The sequence below is a fragment of the Labeo rohita genome, chromosome 9 (genome assembly GCF_022985175.1).
Source record: "Labeo rohita strain BAU-BD-2019 chromosome 9, IGBB_LRoh.1.0, whole genome shotgun sequence".
NCBI classification, from domain to species: Eukaryota; Metazoa; Chordata; class Actinopteri; order Cypriniformes; family Cyprinidae; genus Labeo; species Labeo rohita.
Window position 1 is genome coordinate 8,244,361 of NC_066877.1, and position 18,323 is coordinate 8,262,683.

Here is an 18,323-nt window from a genome sequence, read left to right on the forward strand (position 1 = left end):
CGGATTGAGTATGACTTCATAGTTAACTTTCTGCAAGGCAGATATTGTTCAGATATCATTAAAATGAGAGACAGATGTAACAAACAAAAAGCATTTATTGTTCTTTTAATCAATAACACTACAACTTGAAATCAATGTCTTCAAATATTCCACATAATTACATTTAAAGTACATATGATAAAAAAGCAGTGACGTTTTCAATGCATAAAGTGTTTTGAATACTTTTTTTGGTTCTCTTTACTGGTGCCAAATACATGTTAGTGGTTTATGGGCTTCAGGGACAATAATACTTGTGCAATGTGCACTGAAAATTAAGCAAAGCTGATCAAAGTTCAAAACAGCTTGAACGCATTTCACTTAGCCATTGTTTACTGACTTTGTTTACAGAGAATATAGCTTGCTTGATCATGTGAACGTGGGACAAAGATTGAACACTTATCTTCTAATGACCTGAACATGTGTCCTGTAAACCTCCTAAAACAATCAGTGCAATTGGTGTAACCAAGAGAGGGTTCATCTCCAACAAACCAGAATCCAGAGCCTCTTGACTGGACAAAACTCTAGTAAAAAGCTTCAAGTCTCAGAGTTTATGACCTTTATGAAACAAAATACCTAATGAATACCCTACTCTGTTATCATGAGATAAATATTGCCATTACAGGTGTGACAACATTACATGATACAGGGGTAATGCTTAAAAAATGCTTCAAATATAGCACATCAAATAACAAACACAAAGCAAAAATAATGTACAGGCAGCGGAAGATGGTGTTAGTGTAAGTCTGGTGAAATTATATTTATATAAGAGTTTAAAAGTAATAACAGATAGCACTGCATTTAAAGCAGCCACAAAAATTTACAGATAATTTACTCACCCTCTTATCATGTCTTTCTTTTTTTCAGTATTTTTCTCCATATAGTGGACTTCTATGGTGCCCATAGAAATGCAGCTTCAAAGGGTTCTAAACAATCTCAGCTGAGAAAGAAGGGTCTTATTTAGCAAAACGATTGTTTGTTTTTTAAAAAATGTACAATTAATATACTTTTTAACCTCAGATGCTTGTCTTGTCTAGCTCTGCCATGTGCATGCATACTCTCTGTGATCCGGGTCAATACAGTTAGGGTAGGTCGAAAAACTAATCTAATTTTCTCCTCCAAAATCGTCCTACATCGCTGTTTTACTTTTTTTGTAAAGGACATTTGACCTTCTTTGCACTTTCACTTTGTAAACACTGGGGCTGTGCCCAGCAGCAGTGTATGATGATTCTGAAGTTGGAGGAGAAAATGAGATGTGAGTTTTTTGACATACCCTAACTGTCATGAACTGGAATGCAAAAAGTTCCTGTAGAGCTAGAAAAGACAAGCATTTGAGGTTAAAAAGCATATAAATTGTCTTTTTTGTTTTTGAAAATAACCAATTATTTTGCTGGATAAGACCCTTCTTCCTCGGCTGGGATTGTTTAGAGCCCTTTGAAGCTGCACTGAAACTGCATTTTGGAAGTTCAAACCATAGACATCCACTATATGGAGAAAAATGCTGAAATGTTTTCCTCAACAAACATAATTTCATCACGACTGAAGACAGAAAGACATAAACGTCTTGGATGACAAGAGGGTGAGTAAATTATCTGTAAATTCTTGTTCTGGAAGTGAACTTCTCCTTTAAGCATTGTGCCTTTGACAGATGACAGATGTTATGGCTGTTCAATAGGGATGGGAAATATGTGGAATGAAATGATTCTGGTTCCGATTCTGATTAAATTTATTGACTCAGTGGTTCTGTTAAAAATTCCTTTATTCATTTTTAAAAAGAGGGGATGGACAGTGATTCTTATTGCAATCACTACCCTTTTTTTTATTTTTATTTTTTAATCAAATGATGAGGTTCTTTCATAAAAAGATTTTATTTTGCTGTCTTTTGAAAGGGACAGTTCAGCCAAAAATGAAAATTACCCCATGACGTACTCACCCTCAAGCCATCCTAGGTGTATATGACTTTCTTCTTTCAGACGAATACAACCGGAGTTATAGTAAAAAATGTCCTGGCTCTTCCAAGCTTTATAGTGATAGTGAATGGGTGTTAATATTCAACAGACCAATAGAAGTCCAATATAGTGTGTCTATTCAGCAAAAAAGTACTCCACCCAGCTCCAGGGGTTAATAATAAAACCTGAAGTGAACTGATGCGTTTTTGTAAGAAAACTACCCATATTTAATCTCTGTCTTCTACCCATATTACGCATAATCTCTATTATCCTCTAACTGTTGTACGCGTGCTCACGAGAGATGTAGGACGTAGGGGTAAGTGACAAATGCAGAAGTGCAGTGGAGAGAGCAAAACAGAACACCGGTCACAAATTAGAAATACAAAATAAGGATTTGTAAAGAAAAATGTTGGAGGATTTCCATGTAAGCCAAGAGGAGACTGGTTTTCCTTTGCTGTAAATAAAGTTCTTGCCAGACTAGCATATTCTCATTGTAGCATACCCATGACAACATCCTACGTCATCCACTGGAACGCACCTTTCTTGTATATTAGCCTACGAGAGTTAGCTGAAGCTAGAGATTACAGTTTATAAAGTTTTACCATTTTTATATGGACATTAAATTTATATTTTTATATTTATATTATATTATACTTTACATGGACATTTTTCTTATAAAAACACATTGATTTGCTTCAGAAGGACCTTATTAACCTCCCGGAGCTGCATGGAGTACTTTTTATGATGGATGGATACACTTTATTGGACTTCAAAAAATCAACACCCATTCACTGCCATTATAAAACTTGGAAGAGCCAGTAATTTTTTTAAATACAACGCCAACTGTATTTGTCTGAAAGTAGAAAGTCATATACACCTGAGATGGATTGAGGGTGAGTAAATCATGGGGTGATTTTCCTTTTTGGGTGAACTATCCCTTTAAATATTATATTTATTAAACCAACAGGCCTGCTTCAAATGACTGAAAACGTTCCCTGTTAGCTGGGCAGAAGTGATATGCTATTTATTCTAAGGGTAGATACAAAGTCTGCTATTTGCATTTAGTGTAAATAGACACTGCCTTAAAAAAAGAAGCTTGTTTTGAGTAAAAACCGGTTCTTGATTCCCAGCCCTTCATTCACAATGTGCTATTGCATAACACAGAAGGGCAGAGAAGTGCATAAGCATGGGCTTCTTTGGTTCAGCTGTATGTTTTTGGTAATATTAATTCAGGTCTGATAATGCTGAGGTAATAAGTTAGAAGTTAAGCACCATTTCATATATATAAAAGTAAATAATACAGAGAAATATCGTAGTTATGCTTTCATGCATCTCTGGTTTGGCTTCTCATTATGCACATGTACATATCTTCAGTCATAAGGCACACAGTAGTGGTGAAGAGGGAATCTGAGGGCGTCATATGTGATACATTAAATACATTAAGCAATTTCAAAAGCCTAACTTGCGACACTGACATCCGGCTGACAATTGGAATGACGTATTCGGATGGATCGCTCTGCTGGTATTAACTGTAATGCTGCTTTGCTGCAATAGTGTCACAAGTTACAGCTCACAGGTTTTTCATACACACTTGGCATCGGCTGATGCGTGACAGGAGCTGCCCAGCTTTCAGTGTCTCAGCGGAATGGGAACTCTGGAAGGTCTGATCGATAGATGTCAACCAGAAACTTTGCTTGTTGGCGAAGTAGTGACACGTACCCTTGGCCCCGTTGCACTCGATGAAGGGTGTGGTGCGGAAATCTTCTAGACAGGAGCCTGGAGACACCAGGGACTGACCGCCACCTTCATCTCCAGCTGCCGTGTGCTGTGAGAGTGTGACAGAATGAGTTAGAGAACTGTAAAAAGATGGAGGTGTAACATTTTAGAAATGAACTCTCACCATAAGGAAGGAATAGCCAATCCAGAGACTTCTCCAGCCTGCTGGGCATTGTGGGATTGTTATGTCTTGACTGTGTACGGCGATGGCCACAGATGGAGCTTCGCACACGGAGCAGCGGCTGATGTACGGTTTTATTTCGGCCTCCTCCACGGGCATCATGGGAATTGGTGCGGTGGTGGACAGCCAGTAGGATTTGTCATTGCGGCTGGCGTAGTAGCACACGTCTCCAGGATTGCAGTACAGGAAGGGCATGGTGTTAAAACGGGGTAGACATGAGCCGGCTAGACCTGGATGACAAAACAGAGAACCGTGAGGGCTTTTAAAGTTTTCAGATAATTACAAAGTACAGTTATTGATTTAAATATAATTATTGAATATAAGTAAGTTTGTTCAGTATGAAATACTTTTATTCAGCGATTTTCAAATTATTTTAAACAACTGTTCAGGAGGTGCAGTTGGTAAAGCGCATTCTATAGTCTTTTCGCCATGATCAACCACAGTTCGAATCCACCCTTTGGCAAACTTTTTTCTCCCTTTTCAAATCTCATATCATATCGGAAAGGCATTTATTTTCAATACAAATAAAGGAAATAATCGAAAAGTGAAAAATAAAGTATCAGTTAGGGTAGATGTAGGGAGGGCTTTATTGTCCCAACAAGGTGGCTTCCATTTAATAATCTGAATTATTCATTTACACTCAATATGTTATTACTGCAAACTGTTTTATAATGTACTAAAATACTGAGATGCATATAATTGCCTCTATTTGCAATAAGTATTATAAATAGCAGAAAATCCTGTTATTTTAACACAGTGTAAATAGAATCTATCACTATTTGCATTTAGTTTAAATAGAATCCATTGCTATTTGCACTTAGTGTAAATAGCATCTATCACTATTTACATTTGCAAATAGCCGTTGCCTTTTAAAAAATGACCTGGCCTTTCCAAGCGTTATAATGGCAGTGAATGGGTGTTGAGATAAAAGTCCAATAAAGTGCATTCATCCATCATAAAAAGTACTCCACACGGCTCTGAGTGATTAATAAAGGTTCTTCTGAAGCAAATCGGTGTGTTTAAGAAAATATCAGTATTTAAAACTTTATAAACTGTAATCTCAAGCTTCCACTAACTTTCGTATGTGTTCACGAGAGAGTGGCGCTCCAGCGTCCAGAGGATAAAGCAAAACAAAACACTGATTTGTGAAGAAAAATGTCAGAGAATGTCGATATAAGCCAAGAGGAGCTTGGTTTTCCTTTGCTGTAAACAAAATTTGGTTGGTGAGACTAGCATATTCTCACTGGAGCTTACGCTACGCCTACGTCCTACATCATCCGCTGGAACGCCACTCTCTCGTAAATGCACAGTGACAGTTAGCGAAGCTAGAGATTACGGTTTATAAAGTTTTAAATATGGATATTTAAATATGGATATTATATACACAAACACATCAATTTGCTTCAGAAGGACTTTATTAACCCCCCAGAGCCATGTGGAGTACTTTTTATGATGGATGGATGCGCTTTATTGGACTTCACAAAATCACCAGCCATCCACTGCCATTTTAAAGCTTGCAAGAGCCAGGATATTTGTAATATAACTCCTATTGTATTAATCTGAAAGAAGAGGAATGGCTTGAGGGTGAGTAAATCATGGGGTAATTTTCATTGCTGTTGTTAAAACCATCTCTTTAACAACAGCAAACTTTTGAATCGTAATATATATTACATTATAAAATAAGAAAATGAATTACACTGAATACATTGTAAAAACATGAATTATGTTCATAAGTCTGTTATTGATCAGTGATGGGAGAAACAAACCTTTTGAATCAGTTGAACCAATTTTTAAAATGATTCAAAAAGTGCTTAAAACATCTGCTAGTGTAAGTGAGGTTATTTATGATTATATATTAGTTTTTGTTTGTTAGAAAATCAAGTTTGTGTTCATACTAAAACAGTATTTATGTATTGGGTGTTGAGTATCTGTAGTGGGTTACTTCTGGTGAGTTTTGCAACACTGTAAACAATACACGTTCAAATTCATAGGCTACACTGAACAGTGCTATGAAATTCAACATTTAGATTCTGGATTTAAAGTTGTGCAAATAATAGGGGTGCCAGACATCCAATCACTACACATCTTGTGATTGATTTTATTACTTTGTCAGTTGCACTTACCAAGGTCTTGGTTGTGGGCCTTCTCCTGTCCCTCAAAGTACAGAAGACTGTAACCGTCCCATAACTTGGACATGCCCACAGGGCACATGGGGATCTGCTCAGACTGACTGTGCTTCACCAGCAGGTAGCCAACATTAACACTGCGACCAGGCATTCCAATAGGACCAGGTAAACCAGGGCCCCCTCGTGACCCTACCAATTGAGATGCATTATCTTGTTATTCATGTGAGCAAAGAAACCTATTTACATGCCACTTGCCAAAAAACTTTTCATGGGGACTTCAAGGCTCACACAGGCCTTCTTGGTGACCAGTCGTCTACAATCCTTAATCCACTAATCTAACCCAGAATCCCTTAATCCTCATCTATTTTACACAAACACACTATTTACCTTCTTCGCCTTGTAGACCAGGATGGCCCATTTGTCCATGATCTCCACGGAAGCCTGGATTTCCTGGTATTCCAGGTAGACCTGGCATGCCTTTTTCACCCTGTGGACCCAAAAACCCTGTAAAAAGATAACAGCCATTTACACAATGACTCTGGAGCACAGAAAATAAGCTTATACGTCATGTTCATGGCTATTAGTTTAAAACTGAGGCTTTGAAATGTCCTACCTGGATCACCAGGAGGTCCAGCAGGGCCTGGGTTTCCATTCCGTCCTTGTGGTCCTTGAATACCCATTGGGCCAGGTGGTCCTCTCTCGCCTGGTAGTTTCACTGGAACTGGTGGAAGTCCTTTAGCACCAGGTAAGCCAGGAAAACCTGAAGAAACAAGGTAGAGAGAATGGATAAGGTGCAAAATTATTCAGACACTGCAACAAACAACTTCTGGTCTGAATAAATAAGAAATGCTAAATGTTCAATACAATTCAGGTGTAGATCCCATTGCAGCCAACACATTTACACTACTCCAACAAATCATTTCAACTCACCTGGGGGTCCAGTATCACCTTTAGGTCCAACAGGGCCCCTATCGCCTTCAAAACCATGTTTTCCTGGAAATCCCATCATTCCTGGCTCTCCTTTCTCACCTTGAAATGACATCAAGCATTCCTTTATAATTAAAGTGAGTAATCTAAACATTGCACATCTAATATTATTTTCATGTAAGGACTCCACCTTCTGTCACTTTTTAGTCTCTCTTGCATTATTTGAGAAAGTTCATGAAGTAATTGTCTTGACTTAATGATTACTGGCGTTGCGTTTTAAATTTAGGCTAATGCAGTGAGCTTCACCATATTCATATTTCACGATCTACCTTTTCTTCCTGACACTCCAGATTCTCCTGACGGTCCTTTTTCTCCTGCGTCCCCCTGGAATCCTTTTGCTCCAGTAAGTCCAAATTCACCTGGATTTCCGTTTTCTCCTTTTGCTCCGAATGGCGATGGGTCACCTGGGATCCCTCTGGGACCAGGAAAACCTAAATCATAACAGCAACAGGTTTCAGATAAGATGGCATATTCTCAAAATTAATTTTCAAGAAAGACTGCAGATTTAGAAATAAGTTATTTCTTGTGTGGTAAAGTAGTTGTCACCGGAGCGGTCTCTGTGGCTCCCTCTAACCGCCGTCAGCGGGAACCCTCACCGGAGTACTAACACTACATTTCCCACAATGCCGTACCCGGGGTCCCTCAATTCCGGTTCCGGGTCTCTCCCTAGCGCTTCCTCTCTGTCGGCCATTTTAGGCCGCTGGTTCTCGGCGCTCTTTGCGAAGTTTGGTTAGTTCGACTATCATCCTGAGCGTTTTCATTTCTAGTGTATTTCCTGTTGCCGATTGGACTGTTTATATCATGTTTTGATCCTTTTCTGCCTGCCCCGACCTACCTGCCTGGATTATCGTTTATTCTTTGGATTTTCCCCGTTGTACTGTTTGCTGGTGATTAACTCTGCCTGTTTGACTCCGAGTTTTGTAATAAAGACGTCGCTAATGGATCCCATGCCTCCCGATCAGTCACTGACCGCACCACAGAAAACTTTGCCGTCATTGGATCCAGCGATTAGATACCATCGGCAAGTCCCGCGACGGTTCATCAAATTACTACTGAGCTGTCAGCACAAGCCTCAACCCTGTTGGCTCACCAGCACCAATTGGATCGTCTCACCGATCTAACGGGACAACTTGTACAAGCACTGCAGGGCCTCCAACTAACGCCTCCTTCCACGCCACCACCCGCGGCGCCGCCCGTGAGTACACCACCATCTGGAACGCAGGCGTTTGCCGCTAGTCCGCGTTTGGCGTTTCCTGAAAAGTTTGACGGATCGCCCGCCAAATGCAAGGGATTTCTGTTGCAGTGTTCACTGTTTGTCAGCCAGCAGCCGCATTTATACCCTACGGACGAAGCAAAGATCGCTTTCGTGTGCTCGCTGCTTTCTGGGCGAGCACTGGATTGGGCCACCGCGGTCTGGCAGCTGGACCGGCCAACCTTCCCTTCGTTTCAGGCCTTCCTGCAACGCTTCAAAGAGGTATTTCAACCAAGCTCAGAGAACGGAGAGGCGGGAGAACAAATCATGGTGCTGAAGCAAGGCTGAAGGACCGCGGCGGACTATGCACTAACTTTCCGCACCCTCGCGGCCCAGAGCGGGTGGAATGACGGCCCCCTCAAACTCCATTACAGGAAGGGACTGAATGCGGACTTACAAGTGGAGCTGGCCTGCCGGGACGAGGGGCTACCGTTAGAGCAATACATCGACCTGTCCATCAGGGTCGACAATATCATGCGCTCACGCAAACCCAACCGCCAATTCGTCACCGCGCCTCCGCCTATCCCCGCGGTAGAAACGGCGCCCGAACCCATGCAGATCGGAGCCACAAAGTTGTCCGTTGAGGAGCGCGAGAGGAGGCTTCGGGGCAACTTATGTCTCTACTGCGGCCAATCAGGACACATCCGGGCCACCTGTCCCACGCGACCGCCACGCCAACGAGCCGCGGTGAGTACTGACGAACCTCCGTTAAGTCGCTGTGAGATACCGGCTGTATTGAGCTTTGGGGAAGTCACTATTAACACCACCGCTCTCATTGACTCAGGAGCTGCTGGAAATTTCATTGATGCCGCTTTTGTAGCCGCTAATCATGTACCTGTCTTCTCTTGCTCCCCACATGTGACTGTGGCAGCCCTTGACGGACGACCACTAGGTTCTGGCAAGATTCAACATATCACCGCCGATCTCACCCTCCGCATTGCTCCTCATCACCATGAAACCATCCGTCTCTTCGTCATCTCATCACCCCATTCACCCATCATCCTAGGATACCCCTGGCTAAACCTACACGGACCCACCACTGCCTGGAACGATCGCACAATCACCCGCTGGTCACCCTCCTGTCAAAGACATTGCGTTCAACCTGGGCTCACGTCTCAACCATCACCCAACCCTCAAACCACGACTAGCTCCATACCAGCTGAGTACCAAGACCTGCTCGAAGCCTTCAGCCGGCAAGGGGCCACCCAATTACCACCTCATCGCCCGGGTGACTGCGCCATTGACCTCATACCTGGGGCAGCTCCCCCCAGGGGACGCATCTTCCCACTGTCACAAGCGGAATCCGCGGCCATGAACACGTACATTCAAGAAGAACTGGCCAAGGGCTTCATCAGGCCTTCCACCTCCCCCGCATCCGTGGGCTTTTTCTTCGTCAAGAAGAAAGACGGAGGCCTTCGGCCATGCATTGACTATCGAGCCCTCAACGATCTCACCATCAAGTACCGCTATCCCCTTCCGCTTGTTCCTTCAGCTTTGGAGCAGTTACGTTCCGCCAAGATCTTCACTAAACTGGATTTGAGGTCTGCCTACAATCTCATCAGGATCCGCTCCGGTGACGAGTGGAAAACCGCCTTCTCCACGACCAGTGGGCACTACGAATACCTGGTCATGCCCTTCGGTCTGGCAAACAGTCCATCATACTTCCAAGCTTTCGTGAACGAGGTCTTCCGGGATATGCTAAACAGATGGGTAATTGTTTACATTGATGATATCCTCATCTACGCTAACTCCTACTCTGAACACGTCACTCACGTCCGAGCCACGCTACAACGCCTCATCTCTCACCAGCTTTACGCTAAAGAGGAAAAGTGTGAGTTCCACCTAGACAAGATCTCCTTCCTTGGCTATATCATCGAGGGGGTAGCTATGGACGAACGCAAGGTCAACTCTGTCCTGAACTGGCCGCGCCCTACCACTCTCAAGGAGCTCCAACGGTTCCTCGGGTTCTCGAACTTCTACCGACGTTTTATCCGAAACTTCAGCTCCGTGGCAGCACCGCTCACCACAATGGTCAAGAAGGGAGCGTAACGCCTCACCTGGTCCCAATCGGCTATCCAGGCCTTTGACGAGCTTCGTCGTCGCTTCACCACCGCACCCATTCTGCACCATCCCGACCCCGATAGACCTTTCATTGTCGAGGTGGACGCTTCCAGCACTGGGGTCGGGGCGGTGCTTTCGCAACGCCAGGGTGAACCCGCCAAGATGTTTCCGTGTGCGTTTTATTCACATAAGTTGAGCCCAGCCGAGAGGAACTATGATGTGGGCAATCGAGAATTGCTAGCAATCAAGCTAGCCCTGGAGGAGTGGCGACACTGGCTTGAAGGCGCCAAACATTCTTTCATCGTCCTCACCGACCATAAAAACCTTGAGTATCTCCGCTTAGCCAAACTCCTAAATCACCGACAGGCTTGCTGGGCGTTGTTCTTCTCGAGGTTCGACTTCTCCGTCACCTATCGACCCGGCTCCCAGAACACTAAAGCCGATGCGCTCTCTCGCCTTCACAAGCCCGACCTTCCAATCTGCAACCCCGAACCCATACTACCTCCCTCCATGATACTTGCACCCGTGACTTGGGATATCATGACTGAAATCTCGGAGGCTCAAGTTCAAGACCCCGTCCCCACTGAATGTCCACCCAACCTGGTCTATGTCCCGCTCGCCCTCCGACCACGAGTACTAGCCAAAGTACATAACACCCCTAGCTCAGGCCACCCCGGAATCGAGGCTACTCTGCAGCTGCTGGGCAATCGGTTTTGGTGGCCAGGTCAACGCACCGACACTATTCAGTTTATCAGTAGGTGCGCCGTATGCAACATATCAAAGGTACCTCATCGCTTACCAGCCGGCCTACTACAGCCCTTACCTGTGCCACAACGCCCCTGGTCCCATATAGCCATCGACTTCGTCACGGACCTGCCTCCCTCCAATGGCTATACCACCATCCTGTCCATCATAGACCGCTTCTCAAAGGCCTGCCGCTTCATCCCTCTAACCAAACTCCCCACGGCCATGGAAACCGCGGAATTATTATGCAACTGCGTATTCAGACTCTACGGCCTCCCTGAAGACATCGTCTCCGACCGCGGTCCCCAATTCTCCTCACGCCTCTGGTCCAGCTTCTTCAGCCTCCTCGGAGTTAATGTGAGTCTGACCTCAGGATACCACCCCCAGGCCAATGTTTCAACAGAGTGAGGAGACATGGAACCAAGCGCACATCCACCTTCAGAGCGCTATACGTCGCACCAGAGTCCAGGCCGATCGCAGACGTCGCCCTAACCCCCCTTATGAGCCGGACAATGGGTGTGGCTCTCCACCCGGGACCTGCGTCTTCGTCTACCATGCAGGAAATTAAGCCCCAGGTACGTGGGTCCCTTCCAGATCATAAAACAAATCACACCTGTTTCGTTCAGATTAAGACTACCTCCTGAATATCGTATCTCACCCACCTTTCATGTCTCCCTGTTAAAGCCCGCTGACGTTCCGGAAGGAGTGGAGATCCTAGACGAGACCGCCTCACAGGGACCTCCCCCCAACATCATTGACGGCGAGGAGGTCTATCAGGTCAAGACCCTCTTGGATTCCCGGCGCCGGAGAGGTCGCCTCCAGTATCTGGTCGATTGGGAGGGGTTCGGCCCAGAAGAAAGATCCTGGGTTCCTGCCACTGACATTCTCGACCCCTCCCTCAGTGCCACCCCTCCTGCCACTTCCATTCGTCGCACCCAAATCGACCAGCCCCCAGTGGAAGAGGTAGACCCCGGCGCCGGCCACCTCCTCGCACCAGGAGTCGCTCGCAGGGGGGGGGCTCTGTCACCAGAGCGGTCTCTGTGGCTCCCTCTAACCGCCAGCGGGTTCCTCAGCGGGAACCCTCACCGGAGTACTAACACTACATTTCCCACAATGCCGTACCCGGGGTCCCTCACTTCCGGTTCCGGGTCTCTCCCTAGAGATTCCTCTCTGTCGGCCATTTTAGGCCGCCGGTTCTCGGCGCTCTTTGCGAAGTTTGGTTAGTTCGACTATCATCCTGAGCGTTTTCGTTTCTAGTGTATTTCCTGTTGCCGATTGGACTGTTTATATCGTGTTTTGATCCTTTTCTGCCTGCCCCGACCTACCTGCCTGGATTATCGTTTATTCTTTGGATTTTCCCCGTTGTACTGTTTGCTGGTGATTAACTCTGCCTGTTTGACTCCGAGTTTTGTAATAAAGACGTCGCTAATGGATCCCACGCCTCCCGTTCAGTCACTGACCGCACCACAGTAGTAAAGTATATGTACTTTAATAATTTACAAACCATATTTAACATTCTTTTGGTAAATAACATTTAAATTAGAGAGCCAATATCTGCTTAAAGGGTTAGTTCACATAAAAATGTAGAACCTGTAAGACATTCATTCATCTTCAGAACACAAATTAAGATATTTCTGATTAAATCTGAGAGCTTTCTGGCCCTTCATAGACAGAAATGCAACAACCATGTTCAAGGAAAGGTAGTAAGAACATTGTTAAAATAGTCTGACTGACAATTGTTGATTGAAGTCCTTATTTTTGTTTTCTTTGCACACAAAAAGTATTCTCATAGCTTCATAAAATTATGGTTGAACCACTGATGTAACATGGACTATTTTAACAATGTTCTTACTACCTTGCTGTCTATGCAGGGTCAGGAAGCTCTCAGATTTCATAAAAAATATCTTAATTTTTGTTCCGACATGAGTAATTAATAATATAATTTTCATTTTTGGGTCCACTATCCCTTTAAGTAGTCAATCTTTTTCTCCTTATACTGTCTCTAATATTCATAACTAGTGTTTATTATAAATATTTAGTAATGAGCCGTTCACCTGAAAGTCCTTTTGGGCCTGGAAAGCCAATGTCGCCTTGCACCCCTTTTATATCAGAGAATCCTTGTGGACCACGAGGACCCGGTACACCTGGACGCCCAGGATCACCCTTATTACCTGTAAACACAACAGTGTCAGTGAAGAACTGATGCATAGCTGCATCAAATAAACAATGCACAAACTCCAGTGTCAGAATATGTTTGCCATTTTGAGCTACCTGGATCTCCAACGAAACCCTTGAATCCCACCTCTCCGGGGGTACCAGCCTCTATGCTGGGGATGCCGGTCTCTCCTCTCTCTCCTTTTGTTCCTGGCTCACCAGGACGGCCCACGCTGTCAAAACCTTGTAGTGGAAAAACATACCAAAAAATGCCATTTTACCATACCAAAGATTGTAATTTCTGCACATACACAATATTTGCTTTACATAAGGTAATATCAATTAAAGTCTAAATAATAGCAATAACAAATAAACTTTTCTAAACTTAAAATCATGTAATATAATTATTATTTATAAGTGGGAAAACAAAGTTTATAATGTGATTATTCCAATGCACTAGAGGTACCTGGAACACCAGTGATACCCTTTTGACCCTTCAGGCCATCCAGTCCAAAAATGCCTTTAAGACCAGGAAATCCTAGAGAAAAATATGAGCCAGTCAACATTACATATATTGATATAACAGCTCTCCAAATGAATACATTAAAATGCGTTTTCACTTTTTATAATACATACCGTTTTAAAACATCTTTCAGAAAAAGCATGTTTCAAATTTACACATAAGGCAAATCTGTTTCATTAAATATATATATAGTAGAACTACAGACCTTTTTGTCCCGGTTGACCTTGGATTCCAGGGGTTCCTGCCTGTCCAGGCACGCCAGGCCAGCCCTTTTGACCCTGGGTTCCTGGGAAACCTTGTAGGCCATCAGAACCTGAAGAAGAAGTTGACTCAGTTAAAAACTTTTTTCCCTCAGAAACAATGAAATTGTTAAATCAAAGGATAATAATCAAGGCTCTTGTACCTGGTGCTCCACCTTTTCCAGGTTCTCCTGGATAGCCTTTCATCCCTTCAATGCCATCAAAACCAGGACTTCCCCTGTCTCCAGAATGACCTGTGAGTCCCTTCTCACCTAACCAATGTATATTAAAAACTCATTGAAGAAGCAGTTCAATAAAAGGGAAAGTCAGTAAAAGATCATACTAGTGTCTTTACCTAAAGGTCCAGGCAGCCCAGTTTCGCCTCTCAGTCCTGTTGATCCGGGAAGACTGATGGTAGGACCCAATTCACCTTAAATAAAAGATTCTTACATAAACCTTTTTGGTTTATTTAAAGAGTATGAGAAAGTCATACATTCGGCATATCATGGACATTTCAGAAGTTTGTTTATGAGCACCTTTTATTCCCTTGATTCCAGATTCTCCAGTCCGTCCATAGGCACCAGACGAGCCTTTGTCACCCTGAAATTTAAACAGAACGAGCAATGACTAAGTGCAACATTCAAAACATTCTAAAAGGACACTATATATGAGAAGATTTTGTGCAATGTTTTAAACCACAAATAGTTTTTTAGAGAGAGATGACACTCATTGTCATACCCTGGGTCCAGAACTTCCAGGAAATCCACCAATCCCAGGAAGTCCAGTAGGCCCTGGCATTCCCTTAGTGCCTGGGAATCCTTCTGCTCCGGGAAGACCTCTAGTACCTTTTGTATCACTGGGATCACCTGGATGTCCATCTCTACCCCATGTTCCTGGAACACCTGGAAGACCTTTTGTACCTGGATAAAGGCAAGTTTGAAAGCGAAGCTATAGGTGTCTGTCTGAAAGGAATTGTGATTCCACACTGACCATAAATGTAAATAAACGGTTAGGGATGTAACTGTATTATCAATATCATGGTATCACGACAGCAAAACTGTCTCGTTATTAGCGTGGTCACACGATATTGTGAAACGATAGATCTACTGAGCAAAAAGTGTAGTTTTTTAAATATATTGAAACTTCTTATTCTAACATAAAAGTTGTGTTTTGGGCCATTATTCTTTGGCACAGTATCTGTCAAACAAACTAAAACCGAAAGCACATTACGGCTTAATCCCTTCATCAAGTTTGTTTTCGCGGGACATTTTCAAGTGAAGCGCGCACTTCGTTCAGGCTATCAGCTTGTGATCCGATGTTTTCTGTGCCTCAGAACGGCTCCATCCCCAGTGAATGCAGTGAAGTTTATTGCATGTGCTGTGAGTTTATTGTGCGTTTGGGAACGCAACGGCTACCAGTAATGCTTTATTTTTGCGGCAGATGATTACAGCATTTCATTAGATTTGTAGTGAGACGTGTTTTTGTCAGCCTGTTTCCACTGAAGCTGGAGTTTTCCGTTAAAATAAAAGCTTAAAAGTGCAATATGAATTGCTGAAAACTAGGTGTAAATGGGTAAATTTACTGCAGTCCAAATTCAAAAAATTTCTTTCAAGAGTAGAAATTAGGAAAAAAGTATTGTAATTTCCCTACTGTAGTGTAAAGCAAAAATAATATACCTATGAAATATTCATTTTAATTTATTTTACAGCGCAGTTGTTTTACAATAGGCCTATATACTTGTTACTGTCATAGCAATAACAATAATATAAAATTGTTGTTATTATTATTATATTATAATTTATTTTGGCTTCCTAAAACTACGGTGGCCGAGAGAGCTCAACGCGCTGCAACTTAAGAAAACACATGCAAACAGAAAAAAACAACAACAAATTAAGAAAACATCTTCATCAGTTTGACAACACAGGTGCTGCAAATCCTCGCAACGCAAACACAAATACGGAAACGCACTGCAAATTCTCACAGCACAACCAAACACACAAACGTGCTGCAAATAGCACGGACCACAACGGAAATGTTTCAGGGGGACCTCAAAAAGTGACGAACCCAGCTGGGACCTGAATTTTGACCTGATTTTAACCATTAATGAAGCATTGCAGAATTTTTTTGTGAACTTTGAACATTATATTTATTTATTTATATATTTATTTGCAATTAAGTTAATAACGTTTCACAGTTAAGTGTGTAATTCGTCAGATTAGTCTAAAAATATCCAAAAGACCAATGAATCGTATGATCAGGATGTTAAAATAAACAAAAAACTCACCTTTTAGTTCACCAAAAGCCACTGAACAAATAATCAGGTCCCAGCTGGGTTCGTCACTTTTTGAGGTCCCCCTGAAACATTTCCGTTGTGGTCCGTGCTATTTGCAGCGCGTTTCTGTGTTTGCAGCGCGTTTCTGTGTTTGGTTGTGTTGTGAGAATTTGCAGCGTGTTTCCGTTTTTGTGTGCGTTGCGAGGATTTGCAGCGCCTGTGTTGTCAAACTGATGAAGATGTTTTCTTAATTTGTTGTCGTTTTTTCTATTTGCATGTGTTTTCTTAAGTTGCAGCGCATTGAGCTCTCTCGGCCACTGTATAAAACACCAGTGTGAGTGTAATTTAGACTAAGACAGCATACCACAAATAAAAAGAGGGTCCACTTTAAAGTTTAGGTACAAGTCAATTCACTGACTTTTTTCTGACTCAAGATCATGGGTTGGAGCTCTTAAGTTTGAACTCTCAAAGTGCACTAAATAGAAGAATTTCACTTAAAAATGTACAACATTTGTCTTTTTATATATTTTATATATATATATATATATATATATATATATTGCAATAATATCATATCATGCACTTCATATTGTGATATTATCGCATTGTGAGATTTTGATATTGTTACATCCCTACAATTGGTATATGAACACATTTTGATTAACATGGCAATGTACTGTACTTGTACATGTAAACATGGTCTGTGTATGGTCATGGCTTCTGTAGTTCATATGAAGTATGTTAGGCTCATTGTGCTTTGGATTAGTAAATAAATATGAATGTAGTCACCTCTGGGACCAGTGAAGCCAGGATCTCCCATGTTTCCATGGTCACCTTTAGCTCCCTTCATGACCTCTTTCATATGTGGTGTGATATGTATGACTGGCTTTTCACCTGGAGGCCCCATCAACCCTCTGTCACCTTGAGAACAAGCATTGACAAAACATTCAAAACCCAACAAGAATTCAGTAGAAAACAACAATGACAATTACTACATTAAACATGCCATATCACAAGGAATCAAGATAAAATTGTCTCCCTAGTACAAGCTCCCAAATACAAAAAGATGGGAATGCAAATAGCAATGTTACATGAAAAAACATTGAATAGAACAAAAAACAGTCATGAAAAACTAAATTATAGAATTATTAACGATATATAAGTGGGGAAAACAAATGTATATGACCATGGTAACATTAGATTATATACAGTATTGTGTATATGCACACATCATGCTCTTTATTCACCTTTTAGACCTGGAGCACCAGGAGGTCCTTTTACACCCTGTTGTCCTGGATCACCTATCGCCCCTTTTTGTCCCGAAAAGCCCTTGACACCTCTCTCACCAGGCATTCCAGGGAAACCTGTCATGCCCTGACCACCTTTGGAGCCTATATTGTAAAAAACAATGCAGCACGCAATTAATTAAATTTATAATATTAAGTTTAAGCACCATCAATGATCTAAATATTTCTCAATCAATATATCTGCTAATTGCTAACTTTTTGGTTGCATAATGAACACTGCCAATTATCAAATTAATATACCATATCAACATATCAAATGAAGGAGAAAAGGCAACTGACCTTTTATCCCTGGAAAACCATCAATACCAAATGGGCCCTGATGTCCTGGATCTCCTGGGGGCCCAATATTTCCTGGTAGACCAATATTTCCTGTTTCTCCACTGAAACCCTTTACACCTTGGGGCCCAGGAAGGCCTTGGTCTCCCTGATCTCCCCTTTTTCCACTTGGACCTACAGAGATCCAACATATTTGAATATCTGAATTTGTGTTTCTGATCGTAAAGACCATAGGATCTTACAAATCAGAACAACTGAATGATTATATTGTAGAGTTTGACCAGAGAGTGAAGGAAAATCATTCAATAGAGGCTTTCACACCGAAGTGGCATTTTCATAGTTCATATAGACGAAGTACCTGCTTTTTGGCATTTTTGCACCTCAGGAACCAGGAGTGAGTTTAGCTATAAGAACACCTTTTGGTGGGACTTAATTAGCTT

General features: G+C 42.5%; 1 protein-coding gene across 2 annotated transcripts in view; it reads right to left on the reverse strand.

The window, feature by feature from the left end:
* Window positions 1-77: 77 nt before the first annotated feature.
* col4a2 (collagen, type IV, alpha 2) overlaps window positions 78-18,323 on the reverse strand; it is a 95,633-nt gene continuing 77,387 nt past the window's right edge. For both annotated transcript variants that reach the window (XM_051118732.1, XM_051118731.1), the window contains exons 31-48: window positions 17,887-18,057; window positions 17,548-17,691; window positions 17,090-17,221; window positions 14,767-14,948; window positions 14,565-14,628; window positions 14,384-14,458; window positions 14,193-14,300; window positions 13,995-14,102; window positions 13,733-13,804; window positions 13,384-13,509; window positions 13,167-13,283; window positions 7,325-7,486; window positions 6,999-7,097; window positions 6,682-6,828; window positions 6,456-6,572; window positions 6,066-6,257; window positions 3,886-4,172; window positions 78-3,810 (exon numbers count right to left, since the gene is read on the reverse strand). In XM_051118732.1, the coding sequence (XP_050974689.1) occupies window positions 3,556-3,810; window positions 3,886-4,172; window positions 6,066-6,257; window positions 6,456-6,572; window positions 6,682-6,828; window positions 6,999-7,097; window positions 7,325-7,486; window positions 13,167-13,283; window positions 13,384-13,509; window positions 13,733-13,804; window positions 13,995-14,102; window positions 14,193-14,300; window positions 14,384-14,458; window positions 14,565-14,628; window positions 14,767-14,948; window positions 17,090-17,221; window positions 17,548-17,691; window positions 17,887-18,057 (2,558 nt within the window). In that variant the 3' untranslated portion in view covers window positions 78-3,555. The remainder of the gene's footprint in view (window positions 3,811-3,885; window positions 4,173-6,065; window positions 6,258-6,455; window positions 6,573-6,681; window positions 6,829-6,998; window positions 7,098-7,324; window positions 7,487-13,166; window positions 13,284-13,383; window positions 13,510-13,732; window positions 13,805-13,994; window positions 14,103-14,192; window positions 14,301-14,383; window positions 14,459-14,564; window positions 14,629-14,766; window positions 14,949-17,089; window positions 17,222-17,547; window positions 17,692-17,886; window positions 18,058-18,323) is intronic.